Source organism: Limulus polyphemus, unplaced genomic scaffold (genome assembly GCF_000517525.1).
Source record: "Limulus polyphemus unplaced genomic scaffold, Limulus_polyphemus-2.1.2 Scaffold280, whole genome shotgun sequence".
In the NCBI taxonomy this organism is placed as follows: Eukaryota; Metazoa; Arthropoda; class Merostomata; order Xiphosura; family Limulidae; genus Limulus; species Limulus polyphemus.
Window position 1 is genome coordinate 96,847 of NW_013665890.1, and position 16,931 is coordinate 113,777.

General features: G+C 30.8%; 1 protein-coding gene across 1 annotated transcript in view; it reads left to right on the top strand.

Annotated features, from left to right (window-relative positions):
• The window catches only part of LOC106457003 (ceramide synthase 1-like), a 19,891-nt gene extending 6,789 nt beyond the window's left edge, over positions 1–13,102 (top strand). The window contains exons 3-6 of the mRNA XM_013916390.2: positions 1,767–1,928; positions 3,180–3,327; positions 4,954–5,078; positions 11,446–13,102. Of these exons, the coding sequence (XP_013771844.1) occupies positions 1,767–1,928; positions 3,180–3,327; positions 4,954–5,078; positions 11,446–11,560 (550 nt within the window). The 3' untranslated portion in view covers positions 11,561–13,102. The remainder of the gene's footprint in view (positions 1–1,766; positions 1,929–3,179; positions 3,328–4,953; positions 5,079–11,445) is intronic.
• The last annotated feature ends 3,829 nt before the right edge of the window (positions 13,103–16,931 follow it).

The following is a 16,931-nucleotide window of genomic DNA, read 5'->3' on the forward strand; positions in this document are numbered from 1 at the left end:
ATCTATATGCAAAGAAAAGCCAAAAACTATGGTTTTATCATTACATGAAGATATAGCCTAAAGATGCTCTGCGGGCTTTATGGCATAACCAGGTTTCATTCACCCGGGCCCCTGGGCAGTTGTTCCCCCCTGTTGGCAGGTCTGCCAATACTTATTAAGCATTAATGTAAGTGATTAATTGTAGTATTTCAGCTGTGTTATTGTGATTCATGTTATGTGGAATTTTAAGGCTGTCTTGCATGCACCATATGTAATGAAAGTCGCACATAAATTATAGGAATGGGTCATATATTTGTTGTTGAATATAATTTTTAACACTATATTCCAGCTGGATTGTTCAGTTTTGTAGCAATTAATAAAGATTATCTGTATTCTTCTGTCTTTAGAAAGGTAATAACTACTTATAAAATCACAGTTTTGTTGTTGTAAACACCTGTAAAATTAGGAATGTGAAGATAATCCATGCTCTCCACCTGCAGATTTGTAATTAACCCTGATCTAATTAAATGATACTCCTGAAAAGTTCATTTTCAACTATGGGTGCTTTTTCGAGTATTATGAAATTATCCAGCTTTTTCCTTCTGTGATATCAGCCAGATGGTTTCTGCATTCAAATTCTCAATTGTTGCCTTCACTAACAAGTTCAAATGCTCAAGATTTTTTCTGTCCAACTTATTAGCTAGACAAAAGTAGTTGTCTAATCAGAGAAGGCAACATTCATTAGGAAGCTGTCACTTATTTCCTGTCCTATTTGCCTGGTTGATCATCAAGTTTCTATGGTTTGAGTTGCTGAGAATGGAAATTATTAACTGAAATGGATCAGCTGGTTTTTTTTAATTTTTTGCTCATTGACTGTCTAGCTGCATTTTGTTTGCAAGAGTGTACCTGATATGAATGATGTGGACTTTATTTGGTTATATATATATGCTTTGTATTGTTGGAGGCTATTCCTACATACAGACGTGGATTTTTAATTATAATCACCAAATTGACATTTTCTTTTAGTTGAAGTGCAAAAAAAATCAACTTTGATTTTTTCTTAGCATTTCCTTAATTTTATCCACCCAATATTTAAGTAGTCAGTTTGAGTATTCTTTGATGAAACTCAAGCAGTTATTTATTTTTTTACTTACTTACCTGCTGAGATGCTTCATTATTCTGAATATCTTCCTTCTGAATAAGAATGTTCATTCCTAACCTTCTCTTAAATGATATTTTTATTTCTTGTAGGATTCTAAGCTTTTATTGATCTTTGCTTTGACAAAACAAAATTGACATCTTAAAGACTGGTCAAGGGTTTTATATGACATACAATCACCCCCGTTCTCAGCTTGTTACATTATGAAGATTAGCTATCATATTGAATCCTTAACTTGACTATTTTATTATAAAATTTGCATACCCTTATTCATAACACATTGAGACAACAAATGATACTGTTATACTTTTTATTGCTTGAAATCATGTGCACATTATAAACTTTGATTGATTTCTATCAGGAACCTTTTATGTCTGATTTAATATCAGTGGTATTCTTTCTTACCTAACATTTACCATTCCTTATAGTTGTCCTGTTCTTTATATATGAGACAAAATAACTGGCTGGTGAACAACAGTATTGAAAAAATATGAGACTGGATTTTATACCATTTCAACACTTTGTTCAAGTTTCAACATATTTGCATACATTCCTATTAACAACATATAATTTTATGTACACGAATATTTAGTTGAGATATTTTTAGTTATTCTTGGAATTTTTTTAGGTATCAAAACATTGGTATCCTTGTGCTTCTTCTTCATGACATTTGTGATGTCCAGTTGGAGTTTACTAAACTGAATGTATATTTTAAATATCAAGGTGGTCAGCTGAAGAAACGTCATGAATATGTTGCAAATATATCATTTTTTGTTTTTGCTGTGACATGGTAAGTTAACATTTCAGTCCTAATAGTAAGGAATAAAATTTTCAAGCTTTATAAAAGTATATTTTTAGGAAAGAAATAGAAAGTTTGTTTTGGTTTTAAATTCAAGACATTAACTTTTTTTTTTTAATTAGTTATATGTTAGTAGAGCATATCGAAATTCAACAAAATATATAGTTATGGTATTTCATTCAATTCACACATCTAACACACAAAATCAAATATTTGGTCACTAAGATAGGTTCTTTGAAAAAACTATCCACAGTAATGTTGATACAGTGAGTATGCACCCAACCTTTCAAAGGTTTTAATTATTCATCCCTATTTATGCACTTGTTAATTGCAGAACAGTTTTATGACACCTTTTTTCAAAAGTTTGAGTTAGTCATCCATATTTGTGCACTTGTTAAGTCAACGAAACATTCAGTTTTGTAAACAAAATTATATAAAATTACAACCTGACCTGTTCAAAACCCAAATGAAAACATGTTCAAACATGCTTAATCCACATGTATTTAGTTTAAAATGTAAAAATGTAGCATATTTGATGTTAGTGTAAAATGATAAAAACAATACTATGAAAATTAGGTTTTAAAAATCATTTTGATGTTACAAAATTACATAAATTTTGCAGTAGCAAAAGGTTTCTGTTAAATTTTAACAATATGTACACAAAGAAATTAACTTGCATCCATAAGTTACTCATAGTAGGCCTTATGCCTATACATATAGTTGTTTTTGTGTTCTTTTTATTTTATATTTATATACAATGGACAGACATCCATTTTTCAACATTATGTGGAATGTGTCAAAATTGGACAAAATATATAAAGGTGTGGTATTTCAAGCCCTGGTCTAAAACTAAGGATTATTTAATTCATATTGGAAAAGTTGTTTACAGAACTTTCTTGTAAAAACATTTTCACTGTTTGCATATGTAACCAATCAAATGATCATAACTCTGGATAGAACTACTTAGAGCAGACGACGAGAAAAAATTGGCTCGGTTAAGTGCAACTCTAATAAATGGACATCTGTTTTCTCAAATTATGTTATTGTTAGATTACAGTAATTATGTCTATTTTTCATTTCAATAGAAAAAATTCCTAGAAGTTTGGTATCACATGCATGATAATGTTTAGTGTAAAAGTTATTAAACTTTAAAATGTACATAATATTGTTTATATTTTTAAAGAATAATGTTTTGAATAGTAGTCAGTTTTTCTTCTAATAAATGGCTTTTAAATTTTTCAGGTTTGTTTCTCGACTATATTGGTTCCCACTTAAAGCTCTTTATGCATCCTCTCAAAACCTAGTAGAAAGAAAAATATCAATTCCATTTTCAACTTTTCTTAATTTTCTAATGTGGGTTCTCTTGGCTATGAATATCTATTGGTTCATGGTAAGTCAGTGTCACTGTATGTGAAGGCTGTCATGCATATTTTGCATATAAAAAATATTCGATATTCATTTTAGCAATAAAGTTAGAAAAAAAAATACTATTCGTCTCTAGGTAATGATGATAAAACTGACAAGTTTTTGTTTTAACCATCCCCCCCCCCCCAGTGTCTCAGTGGTATGTCAACAGACTTACAATGCTAAAAACTGTGTTTTAAATACTCGTATAGCCCATTGTGTAGCTTTGTGCTCAACTACAAACAAACAAAATTCAACCAATTGTGGCATCATTAGGAGCTAGTACTACAAGAACTGTTTCATGTCATGTACCATTAGCCCTGATGAAACCAAACCACAATGGCAAAATGTTTTATTATGACCTGGAAAGTAAAGGTAGTTTTCTTTTGGAAATTTTTGCCAAAATATATAAATCCCTTCAGCATGCACTACAAATTCCAAAAAACTTCAAAGTGTTCTTTTTACATTGTGAAAAAGTCATAGTTAGAAGGCAGTGAAGAGTTAAAATAGAGTCTACCTGCTGAAGTGTGTTTTGATGACATTGTAATGAAGTTGCATGTAACTGCATTGTACACTGCTTTACATTTATACACATGAATTGAAAAAAATACAAATAATAATTTCCCCGAAAGGGGCTGAAGGCCACCTGGAGGGGTCACTTGTTTTAACAATCACACCATTATACAGTAGTGTGTCATCTGTCAGTCAGTCAGTAGACACTAAAATGATGTCACATAAGAGACACTTAATGTTGTAATTTGTACTGTAAAACGTGCACATGCCATGAATCACAAGAATAATTGTGCACTCTGTAGGCTATAACATGGCATGACATGAATTTGAAAAGCAAGAAATATCAATATTTGTTACTTGATTTTATTTACTCTTGAAATAGAACACTTTCAGGGACTGAAGAAGTACATCTAGTAATAATAATACATATTTTAATAGAACATGAACAAGAACTTTTGTTGCAGTATATTTTCTTTTTATACTAAAAATTTAAAGCTCATGTATGTAATAGTCTACTTTGTTTAAAGTGACAGAACATGTTTGCCTCCAATTTTTAAAACTAGCTTATAAATTTCGTAAAATGTTTTCAGACACGTTTTTAATGTCTATCTGGCTTGTTTAATTAGAATGATAAGATGTACGTTCTAAATATCAATAAAGTTGTTATAGGGTGTCACATTGTTATTTCTAGAAATAAATATTTTCTAAGAAACTAAAAGTGACTTTTTAAGTTAGATATTGATTTTTTTACAACTTGTTAAAAAGAAGCATTTTTATACGTTCCAGATATGAGTGGAAATTCACAAAGAAAGGTGTCAAAAATCTACAAAAATGGCATTAACTCTAAAACGTATAAAAATACTATAACATGGCTTTGAAAATTTCAAATTGCACAATTTTAAAGTAAGAAAAAATATATCATCAAAGAGATTAATTTTATTTTGTTCTTCGCAATGTCTTACCCATGTTTTGTACTTGTGTGTTAGCTGTTCTAAGAACTTGTGAGTGAAAGTAAATAAGAATAACAATATATCAACCATACTATATCTGCTATATCCACCGCTGACATGGTATGAATATGCATATATCCCTGTTTTAGCTTGTGCTTGGTTTCCTGTTAAGAGTGGCTACAGGACAGATGCAAGAGGTTGATGACACAAGGGAATATGACGTCCTTGAAAAGATTGAGAAAAAAGTTGCTCAGCATTCCAAGTTACAAAATGGGTATGTTTTTTTTTACTTATGCACTTGATACTAACATTTCATTTCTTCTTATCTTTAGCTATCTTAATATGTTAGTTGCAATGTTCAATGAAGGTTACTTAAATTTCGGAAGGATAATTAAGTATCATTAAAAACCTTTAAAGCAATGCTGATCTGTAATAATGATGCTGTTGATAATGTCTTCTGACTCATTTTTGAATTACTAAATCAGTTTCCAAGATATGCTAATTTTAACAAAAGTTGCAAAGAGTATGTATGAATGAACCAAATTATCTTGTTCTTTTTGTTTTACAGGTTTCTGTACTCTTTGTTTTTACTTTTCACTGTTGTAATATTACTGACTAACTATTCTGCAGAAACTTGTTTTTTCAGCACTTAGGAGTGTGAATGATTAAATTTTGTGTGACTGTAAGTTGCAAAAAATTTGCAAGAACTTGTTTTTTTCAGCACTTAGGAATGTGAATGATTAAATTATTTGAAAAAATCTGATATTCTTACATTGTTATTGTTTTATAGTAGCCTGCCCATACTTGTTTGACCAACTTCCATCCTTATAATTAGTCTCCATGACATCATATGTGTTCCAGTTAACCTTCATTAACACCATACAAGTATTTTCCCACTAAAAGTTTCATTTCAAAATATAAGTTCAAATGTTTTCTTTATTTTGTGATGATAAATCTAACATTGGTGACTTCAGTTTCTTTTTTAATTTTTTAACCACTATAACTAATTAATTTACTGTTTCTTAACTTCATTATTTTATTAATTCTACCAATATTTTTCCAATTTAAATTAGATGTACAAAGGCTCCGACAAACATTTCTCTTTTGCCAAGTTTGTCTTCCAGACCTCGTTCTCTTATTTCTCTATCTGCAATTATGATTACTTTTGCTTTACTTCAGTAAAGTTTATAATATTGTTAGTGATTAGTTGTGAGGACATCAATTTTGATGATGACTGAGTATTTTAACATGTAATTTTTTTGTTCTTGAGAATAATCGAAGCAATTATTTGTTTCTTAAATACACTTACTTTCTAAGTATCCAGTAATAACATATTTTTAGGTTAAAAATGATAAAATGTAATCAGAATTTTTTGATGTAAGTATGAAATAGACTGTTGAAAGTTCTGAAAAGATGCATTGCTGTTGTTCATACATCCTTGTATCACAGGCAAACACATCGGAAGAGTTGGTTTCTTGTATATCTGAACACAAAATTAATGAAACACTTATTTATTATAGAAAGTTAGAATCTTTCAAAATTATGAAATATCTGATTCTGCTCCTATAAAAGAAAAGACTCACAGGTCAATAAAGGCTTAATTTTGATATGATACATACATCCTCTAAAACAATAGCTTTTCTCACTCCTCAAAAGCTTTCTAATGCATTGATAAAAAAATTTCTTGCTTCATGCACTAGCTTTTATACCTTATACGTTTGAGCTGCTCATTTAGCATGCATAGAGCATGTGACAACACTCCACCAATTGGAACATGAAACACTTTCCTAGAGTAGCTGGCTCTCTCAGTACTACTTTATATGAACCTCATTTTCTTGATTGGTGCAGTATGAGTCGGTCATGTTTCTCGCTTGCTTTCAGTTTGCCATAATTTTTTTTCCCCTGATATTTTGGACTTTGTTCATATTTATTTTTACTTATTTCAATAAGTATGCTTCGCTTATTCTTCCATTTTGCTGTGTTACTGACTTTAATTTCCATTTTCACACAAATTATTGCAGATTATGAATTTGTGTTTTATTGTGATTACTGCAACAGCTTTTAAAGTACTGGTTACATACAAGCTTCTTTTACCTAGACCTCGGGATTGATATTATCAGCCAAGGAGGTGCAAGCCTTGGTGCATCAGGAGTTAGGTTTTTACTTCAGGATGATGATGATTTAGACTATCTTTCACCTGCTCCTTCTTGTGGCATACAGCCATGTCCTGCATCTTTGAAGGAGGTTCATCCTTCTACTCCTTTCCTCCCATTAATTATACAGGTTTGTCACATTTTGAATATTTTTCCTCTTTTCTATGATGCTTCTCCTTCCCTTTTGTGTGAGATACCTAATTTGGATGATTTGATGTTTTCTCCTTCACCTGACATGGAGGTTCTTGCACAAAGGTTTTTATCACAGTTAAGTTCAGGAGTTAGTATGCCTTGACCCCCCTCAAGTTTCTGACCCTTTTGTTTGAGGCCTTTCATCATTCTCCTGACGATCTTTCAGAGGACCTCAGATCCCTTCTGTGGGTGACTTTAGGGAGGTTCTCTTCATCCGTCCTTTCCCTACTTACCTAGCTACTTTGTCGTTGGGACTTGTTGGGGAGAGACGCGCTGCTTGTGGGAGTTCTTCTCTCCCATTTTCCCACAGGGACTTCAGGGTGGCTCTGTTTTTGTAGGACTGTATTCAAGATATGGCTTCTCACTAGTTGGCAGTCACTTTGGGTTGAGCAATGTTATAACAAGCTTTTCCAGATCAAACCTTCTGTTGCTTTGTGGCTGTCTTGTTTCTATAAGGAGGAGGTTGTCCTAGCAAGGCTACACATTGGTCACAGTTTTTAACTCATCATTTTCTTTTATCTGGTACTGATCCACCAATGTGTAGCCTTTGTGACATTCAAGTCACAATAGTCCACATTTTACTGTCATGCCGTTGTTACAACCGTGAGTGGCGGCACCATTTTAGACGTGTTTTGTGAGGGTTTACCCGTGATGTTGGATGGTGTCATTGGCGATGGTGACACTGTCCAACTTGATTGTATTTTTAATTTTTTTAAAAACAATTGGTCTTTTTAATTCTATTTAGTTCTTTTTTTCTGTATTTTGTACATATTTTGGTTTTAACTCAATTTTACTTTTACTGTTTTTACCGATTGTTTGGCACAGATAGCCTAGTTGCTATGTGCCATAATACACCAAACAAACATCCAACCAACCGTTACTCATGGACTATCATGAGTAAAGCAGAAGGGGATTGCTGCCCATCCCTGCTGTTTCTTTGATTGAATAAATCAGGAGTGACCTTTTCAAAATATGGTTTCGCAGTCACCCATTGCACTTTCTCTGGTATGATGTTCCTCCGATCTCTCCAACTCCTTTTACCCCTGCTTTCCTCAAGTAGAGTTTGGGAGTCCTTGCCACTTCCCAGTTCTTAGCTGCTGGGGTGGTGGAATACAGAGGCTTCCTCATGAGTGTAGAACACACATCTTCACATTACATGTCACTACAGTATGTTGAGAAAAGGGCAAAACTGGAAACTTCCTTCATTCTATCCCCTGGTAGTTTAATTTCAGGTGTGCTGATGTTGGTGGGAACTGGACCAGCCAATTCTGAATCATTTTTATAATACTGGGTTTGGGTAGATATAGTGCCTTTTCCTATGTTTAAGACTTGTAGATGTTCCCCCTTCTCTGTAATTCTGGTTGCATGATGTTTCATTTCCCTACATCTATGGTTGAGGTTGGGGGACTTTGTTTACCTCATAATACCAATTGTGGAATATGCAATGCCCTGTTCCTACAGTTGTGTGGGCATTCCACATCCTTTTCGTAATGCCTGGTGCACATTTCTTCTCTGTTCTTGTGGTTCAGTTAAAATCATTCTTTTCCTTCTCATAATACCAGGTACCAGATGACTGCTTGTTCTTACAGTTGAGTTGAGGCTTATATACAGCCCTGTAGATCGTGGTTTGATTTGTTGTACTTCCTGTCTCTAGTGGTTGATGTGGAAGTCTGTCAAGTGGAAGCCATTTGTGTACTTCCTCATCATAATTCTGGTTGCATACATTATGCTACTCTGTTTGCTTACAGAAGGGGTTGGTGTATATATTATTGATGGTCTGATTGCCCTGTTCACCATACATTGTATATACTAGTTTGATCTTATATGAATTCCTCTGCCTCACAATACTGAGGATGGGACATGGAGTTTCATCTGTATGGTTGTGGTTGAGTAGATACCTAACAATGTCTTGTTGAATGCCTCCATCTTCATACTTATGTGAACTGGCCATTGGCTTTGTTTTTCTGTCTGGGTTTCAAGTTACCTATCTGCATCTGTTTTTTTTCTTTATACTACTTGTGGCTATTATCCTACTGGAGTTGGTTTGTTTCCAGTCGTGTTTGTATGGTTGAGGATGGAGTGGGACTCATGTTGATTTTCTACACCTGATACATTGTTTTCCAAGGTCTTTCTTTTACTAGTTCCAGGCCTCGCGGGTGAAGAACATACCTGTTCTAGAAGCGATGTCGTCCCACACATATGTGCTTCCACTCTATTACAGAGCACACTTGTTCAATTCTCTTTGGTCGGTTTTTGCAGGAGGTTTCTTGTTTTCTCTTACACTGGTTCCTCCACCTACTCAATGTGAGATTCTAGCTATTGTGTGTGTGATGAGGTATGTATCATATTGGAAATTATCATTTTCTAACACTGAAGATAAATTTCTGATAGATACTTACCACTGTTTCTTGTGAGCCTAATCTCGAAAGTGAGGTTCACATAAAATAGTACAGAGGAAGCCAGTTGCTATAAGAGAGTGTGTCATGCTCCTTTTGGTGGAGGGTTGTTGCATGTTCTGTGCATGCTAAATAAGCAAACTGTACTTGTGCAGTATAAAGGCTAGTGCATCAAATTGGAAAAAAATATTTTTAATGCTTTAGAATAGCTAATGTGTGAGTAGAGGTAAGTATTTATTAGAAATATATTTTCAGTGTAAGAGAATTATAACTTCTGTATATCCTAAATAGTTTTGTAATATTGTTTTTCCTTTTTTAACAAGTACCGATTCACTAAACCTTAACTTCATTTACATTTTTTAGCAACATCATAAAATTCAGCTTCATATTTTTCTGAATTGGGCAGCAAAAACATATTTCTAAATTGTTCCCATTTTTCTGATGTTCATTTGACTCTACCATTGCCAAAAAAACTACTGGATAAATAGCTTGAAATTTCAAAAGAGTCTTCTGTAGTTTATGTTGTTTCTGGAAATCAAATACTTTATTTGATATGTGATATTTGTTTGAATTCACAGCTTTGAAAATTTGAAAAGGTTCCATTATAATATTTTAAGAAACAATCAAAACTGCTTACATTCTGTTTGTAAGTTTTAGTTACTGATTTTCATGTCTTTCTACATTTCTGTAAAAACCTTTATATATAATTTTTATTTTGTAAAACTGTAAATTTTACCTTTGTTTTGATTTGAAAAATAATATGAGCAGTTTCACTGTTTGTGATCAGTGAAAACTTGTTTTTAAAATACAAAAATAATAAGCAAACACTTTTTTTGTAATTGTTAAGTAGAAGATTTCATTCTAATTTTGTTTGAAGCTTGCTGAAATTGCAATTAAAAAGAAAAATTATAAAATTAAATAAATAAAACTTTTTTTATTAATTAATTTATTTTTTGATGTGTGGAAGAATGATTACAATGTTATTTTTAATAATTTTTAGCTGCAGCATAGTGGCTGGTAGAATGGCTATGAGTTTTTTTTTTTTTTAAATACAGACTTTTAGCTCATAACTTTGTCATCTTTTGACCGATTTGAGATCTAATTACAATATTGGACTCAGGAGGCCAAATCCTTTAAATTGATATATGTAACCATGCCCAAGGTCTCATAGATTAATTTATTATAATCCTGTCCAAAATAATTTCAATTTGAGGGTAGGCTGGTAGAAATCCTGATGAGTAATAAAATTGAATCAGGTATATGCACACCCCATGCTTGGTATTGCTGGCACACAAAAATATAGCTAATAAAAAGGGGGAAGAAAAAAGGTCTGATAGATTAATTTATTCTAATCCTGCCTAAAACGATTTCAAGTGCCATGACTGTTGAGGAGTCCCTCTTGTTTTAATTCTGTTAAGTAGTTTTGCTTTAAAGGCTGGATGTACCTGTCCAGACATGATAGAATAGAATGATCATGCTTTTAAGTATAGTTCAAAAACTTGCTTGATGTAACATATCATTTACAGATCCATTTCTTTAAATTAGAAGCATATCCTTATACTGTCAGTTTCAAGCAGACAAGTTTAAACATATTTTAAAAATAAGCTTCAGAGTATTTTGCATTATGGATTGTTGATGGTTACATTATATAATGTTACTGAAAAAAACAACATCAGTGGTTTGTATCCTAGATTTGGGTAACTTGTGTTGTAAGATTTATGGAATTAAAATTGATAATTGGCTTTTAAAAATACCAATCAAAAATTTAATATTGCACCTTAAAACTTTTAAAAAGGATAATTATGAAACTAGTAATACTATACAATTTCAGCTTATGTATACCTGAGTGTTGCACATATCCTATGAGTGAATGAAGCTAACCTTTTATTTTTTGGATTAGGAATACCTACCATAATGGTCAGTTGGACACCAGTTTCAATTCTTCTGTACGTTCACGAAAATCCAAGCAAGCAAAAGCAGTTGCTAATGGAAAACTGGCAGAAGCAGAGGATTAAGTACTCCTGGCTTGTTATTATTATTATTACTACTTTTGACTTTTCTCAAGTTACAATGAATTGATGATGAGTGAGATCAAGTCAGCTTTTCTCATCTTGTTTTGTAAAAACTAAGCAATGTATTTTTTTTTTAGATTTTTTTAAATATTTGCACAAAAATCAGATTACATGAACATGGAACCCAGTAATGGTGATAAATGCTGTTTTAAAATTACCATCATTTATCTAAATACTTCTAAAATTAATTTTATTGTCTTTAGTTTATAAAAACAATTGTATGCATATAATTTGTTCTGTGTCATTTCTTATGTGGGGTACTAATACAACAATATTGGATGATTTTTTTTTGTTTTTTACTTCTTGTCTCTTTGTTTTTGTAATTAATTTCAACAACAGGTTGGAAACAGGCAAATTCCAGCAGTTTCGCTGTGTGAAATGAGTGAAAACCAGCCAACCTATACACATTAATGTAGCTGTGTGAATTATCATTTTAGCACAGTTTATTTGATGTGTTCAGTTAAAAAAAATACTCTGACTTCAGGTACCAGTAAAGATATTATGTAAAGCTTAACCATATCATATATCCAAAACATTTGCATGGTGTTATTTTTCCATTTGTATGCATAAACATGTGAACTTTGGAGTGAGAAGTGTGTGTGTTTATGATATTGTCATGCATTTACAACAAATTTGAAGGGGATCTTATGTCTGCTCTGAAGGCAGTGACATTGTTGTGTATATCTTTTTAAGCATTGATGGTGCTGTTTTATTTTTTGTAGTTTCTGTAATTTACCCAAATACCCTGCTACTAAAAAGCAAGATCATATAAGATAAAGGAATTTATATTGTTACTCAAAAGTTGATAGTTTTTATTTAAATGCATATATAATCAATATGCTGAGATGTGTATATATATGTGTGTGCATGTGTGTTTGTTAACATGCTTGTATTTTAAATTGAGGAAAATATGTGAAAAAATGATAACTTGGTTTATGCTTATAATTGAATTAAAAATATTGTCCATATTAAAATGGTTTAATAGGTATTGGAATCTTTCTGGGTTTGAATGAAATATTTTTTTGCTTTGTATTTGTATTGATTCTGTTTAAATAATGAAAGTTCCTGTATTTGATAACATTGAACACTGCAATCAATTCAGTAATTGGATAATATGCTTAATAGATTTGCTTCAACAGTTTCACATTAATCTGAAGTTTCTCTTTTCTTATTTTTTGTATTTTTATTTGTACATGTATTTAGGATTACCAAATAGTTTTAAAATTTTACTACTAATTTTGGCAAGTTAAATTTGGTCACTTTTTTTTTATTAAAAGAATAAAAATATGTAAAACTGAATTGTTCTTGAGAGAGGTAGGGAAATATTGGATATTTCATAAATAGAAATGTATGCAACTTAAGGAATGACTACATGTAAAAAGTAGAAAACTTTATTTTTTCTAATTCCATTCACAACCTAAAAAAGTCAATTTTTGATTAAATAAAAATTTAACATTTCAGATAGCAGTGTCTTCATAAAAATGTTTAAGTTTTCATCAAGTTTTATTATTATTATTATTATAGTTATTTTTTTAATTGTTTTTCAACTTTGGTTTAGTCATCATTTATCAATTGAAAAATAATTTTCTGTTTTTTTTTTAAGTGTTAAATGCTCGGAGTTTTGAACTGTTAAATAAACTTTTTTTATAATAATTTCTACTAGCTGACTTTGTTAGTGAATTGAATGATTCTGATATTTGGTTTGGTCAAACAAATATTAAAAATAAAAGCAAAGTTAACTTGTATATCAACTTTTCCTTTTGGTAGAGGAGTTTTAGGCAGAACAGACTGTACTGGACTTGAAGATGTTAATGACTGAATCTGCCTGAAGTGTAAAAGTGAATGAAAATCTCAACACTGAGACCAAAACATTGTGTACCCTTGTACTACAGGCAGATATTCAAGTGTAAAACTCTTCTTTTTTATAATAATAATTTTCAGTAATTCAGAAAGAAAATTCAGAGAATAATATGTACATCCCCCTTCCCCCTTTTTTTTAATGTGGAGAAATTTTGGTTTAAGCTCATTCTTCAATTCATACACGTCTTTAATGTGGGTACAGCAATGTGGTAAAAAATACAAGTCAGGTTAAATTAATAGAAGTTACAATTCTTTAGATATTCTTTGTGTCTTTGGTAACAGTTAACTATTATATTTATCTTAGCTAATATTATATTTATTAACACTAAAAAAAAGTTAAACCAGAAAACATCAGTACTGGCCTAAAAGTAATTATGATTGAAAATAGTTAAAGAGCTATTTAAAACAAATTTTATATTTTAAAGGTTATTATTGTTATTTTGAATCTGTTCTTACATACAACTTAAATGGCCTAATGAAGACAAACTTGATGTATCCTTAAGCTAAGAAAATGGTGAAAATGAATGTAAAAGGTGCAAGTTTAATTATCTTTCTACAAGCTGACTACATTGCAGTGAATGATATTTAAAATTGTTGAAAGAAACATAATATAAATTTGATGACATACTTCTAAGTTTGAGATAAATACGTCTATATTGATAAGTAAATCATGTAAATGTTCCTCTTAATGAACATTTTTTTAAGTTCCTGTTAATTCTGTTGCATGACCTTTTTTTTACTTTTGAGTAATATAGTAAGTGTTTTCTTTTTCTTCAGAAATATGGTTCCCATATTACCTATCTTGATCAATTGACAAAAAAAAATGTTGTGTTATACTTTTAACAATTCATCAAGTCACTACTGAAAGGCAGTGTTTTATTGGAAAAACTTGATCTAGTGGTTATTATGCCATTCAAAGGGCTGATGGCCTTTAGATAAACATGCTATGTACTTTGAGGCAGTGAGTATGCTATAAGAATGCTGTCTAAATCCCACTATGCACAGACAGATTGTGAATAACTTTGCCTAAAAATTCTAAACAAACATTTTCCAACAAAAAAGTTTTTTGACAAATTTCTGTAACATGGTAAGGAAGTCTTTATAAACTGTAATTACTTTTATATTGTTTGAACAGGCACATATTTATGGGGAACTCTGAAGAATATTATAGAATTTCCAATCTAAACAATATTAAAAATAATGTAACTATTTTCTCACAATATAGTTAATTTATGTGAGTTTAATGTGTAGTAATGTGGAAACATTCATAAAAGATGCATGAAGAATTTTTTTTTCTTGATCTTGATTGTTAAGCATAAAACTATTCTGATATATTCTAACTTATTAACACCATTTCAAAAGTATGGTTGGTTTACATGTTATTGGTTGATTTTCTGCTACATTTTGAGAAACATTTTCAGCCAAACTTAGGTTTAAACTAGAAAAAAAATCTTTATGTGATTTTATATGTAAATGTTTTTTTTATTTGTTCTGTTTTTAATTTATTTATTTAAAAGACCTACACAGAAATATTTGATTTCAAACTATGATAAATGAGTTAAGTTAGGTTTCCATAAAATTGACTGTTATTTGAGCTAAATACATAACTAGTTAATCATTCAATATTTTATTATATTGCTGTACAAAATTTCGTATTTTCTATCTTGTAACTAGTACATAGCCTCATAATTTTTAAAGAAATGCATAATACATTAAATATGTAACTGGGCCAGGCATTGCCTCATGGTTAATCTGTGTGGCTGGGTTTCGATAATTGATTTTGCTGAAACTTCCCCACATTTTCAGCTCTGGTTGCATTATGAAAGTGACTGTCAGTCCTGTTATTTGATTTTCAAAGAATTGGACATAACCAATATGGCAGAAGCTGCTTCTGGCTGACTGTCTTTCTTCTGGTCAATAGTTCAAAATAAGGTGATAGTTATAATTGCACTCTAGAGGTATGACCAGCCATGTGCACTTAGTGTGTCATTCAGTTTTTAAATATTTAAAGATTTTTGTGTAAGCTGTAAACTGAAATACAAAACACTTGTTGACTCTTTAATTTTACCAAGAGAAACATTCATGCAACTGGAATTTTTGAAAGTAGATATTTTTTATAACCTTATTAGTAAAAAAAATATATATATAAGTCTTATGGTTGAAATGTAGTTAATGTTCCACATTTTTCTAAGGTCATGATGCAAAAAATTAAAAATAAATATATTTTTATACTTTATGCTGACAGGGATGTAAAAAATATCAATATATTGTATGTAGATATGTTCAAATGGTCCACGACTGCACAAGAATGTTTTTCTGATAATTTTACAGCATTAGTTTTCAGATTGGAATTATGAATTTTCTTTTGGTGGATGTTGCCAGTATACTGATTCAAAAAACAGTTATCTTTAAAACATATTCTTCAAAAAAATGTTTATTCCTTTTTTTTTCTAGCTTAGAAGTAGTTTTGTTGTTGGAGTTTATTAAACTGTGAAAACAATTCTGTCCATATAAATTAATCAAACTTTGGGACCAATGCATATAACAGTGTGTTCAGTTACTGAATTAATGCATGTACATGTCACTTAAACATTTTTACTAATACACAACCTGTATTTATCACTAACTGGAGAAATAATTTGTGATAATCTGCTTAAAAGTTTACACAAGTGTTTGTGTGTAACATCAACATTCTACTACACATGAATAGATTTGAATTTTTTGCTCTTTTAATCCCTTCTTTCTTTGTCTTATTATACTAACATTTTGTTTCGATGATATATGTTCATGTCATTGGCCAGGTTTAGTATCGTAATTTGGTTTAAGACTTTTTTCTTTCAGCTTTTTATTTCCTTTAACTTGTGAAGTTTTAAATGGCCTAGTTAAATATGTAGATTCTGTATTTGCATTAATAGCTTTTATTATAATTAAATGAGTTTACTTTAATGGTTTTTATATCTATAAATTATTTTTTGAATTCTGTTTGCAGTAATGCAGAACATCTCCTGGTGGGCTTCCTAAGACAATCCCAATAGGGTAACAGGAAAGAATGTTCTTATTTTAATCAATCTGAATTTTCATAATTGGAAAAAAAAAGTTTTATTGACCACTAGATGGCCTTCCTCTTCTCCACTGCCGATTTAAAATGTTTTTATGATTACTTTTGTGTATGTTTAAAATTATTTTAAATTTAAAGTAGCATTGCATGATTATTGTAACAATATAATATAATCCTATTCCAGTTATAATTGACTGTTCAGTGTCATTTATTGGATAAATGGCATAATAATTCTAGTTACTTTTATAGCACAATTTACTCTATAACTTGATTTTTTATAATCAGATCATTGCTTGCAACTTTATTTTTTCTCTACATAATCCCAGATGCTTTTGAACATCAGACAAAGGAGACAGCAAAGATCTTGATAAGCTATGATTAAAATAATGTGATTAG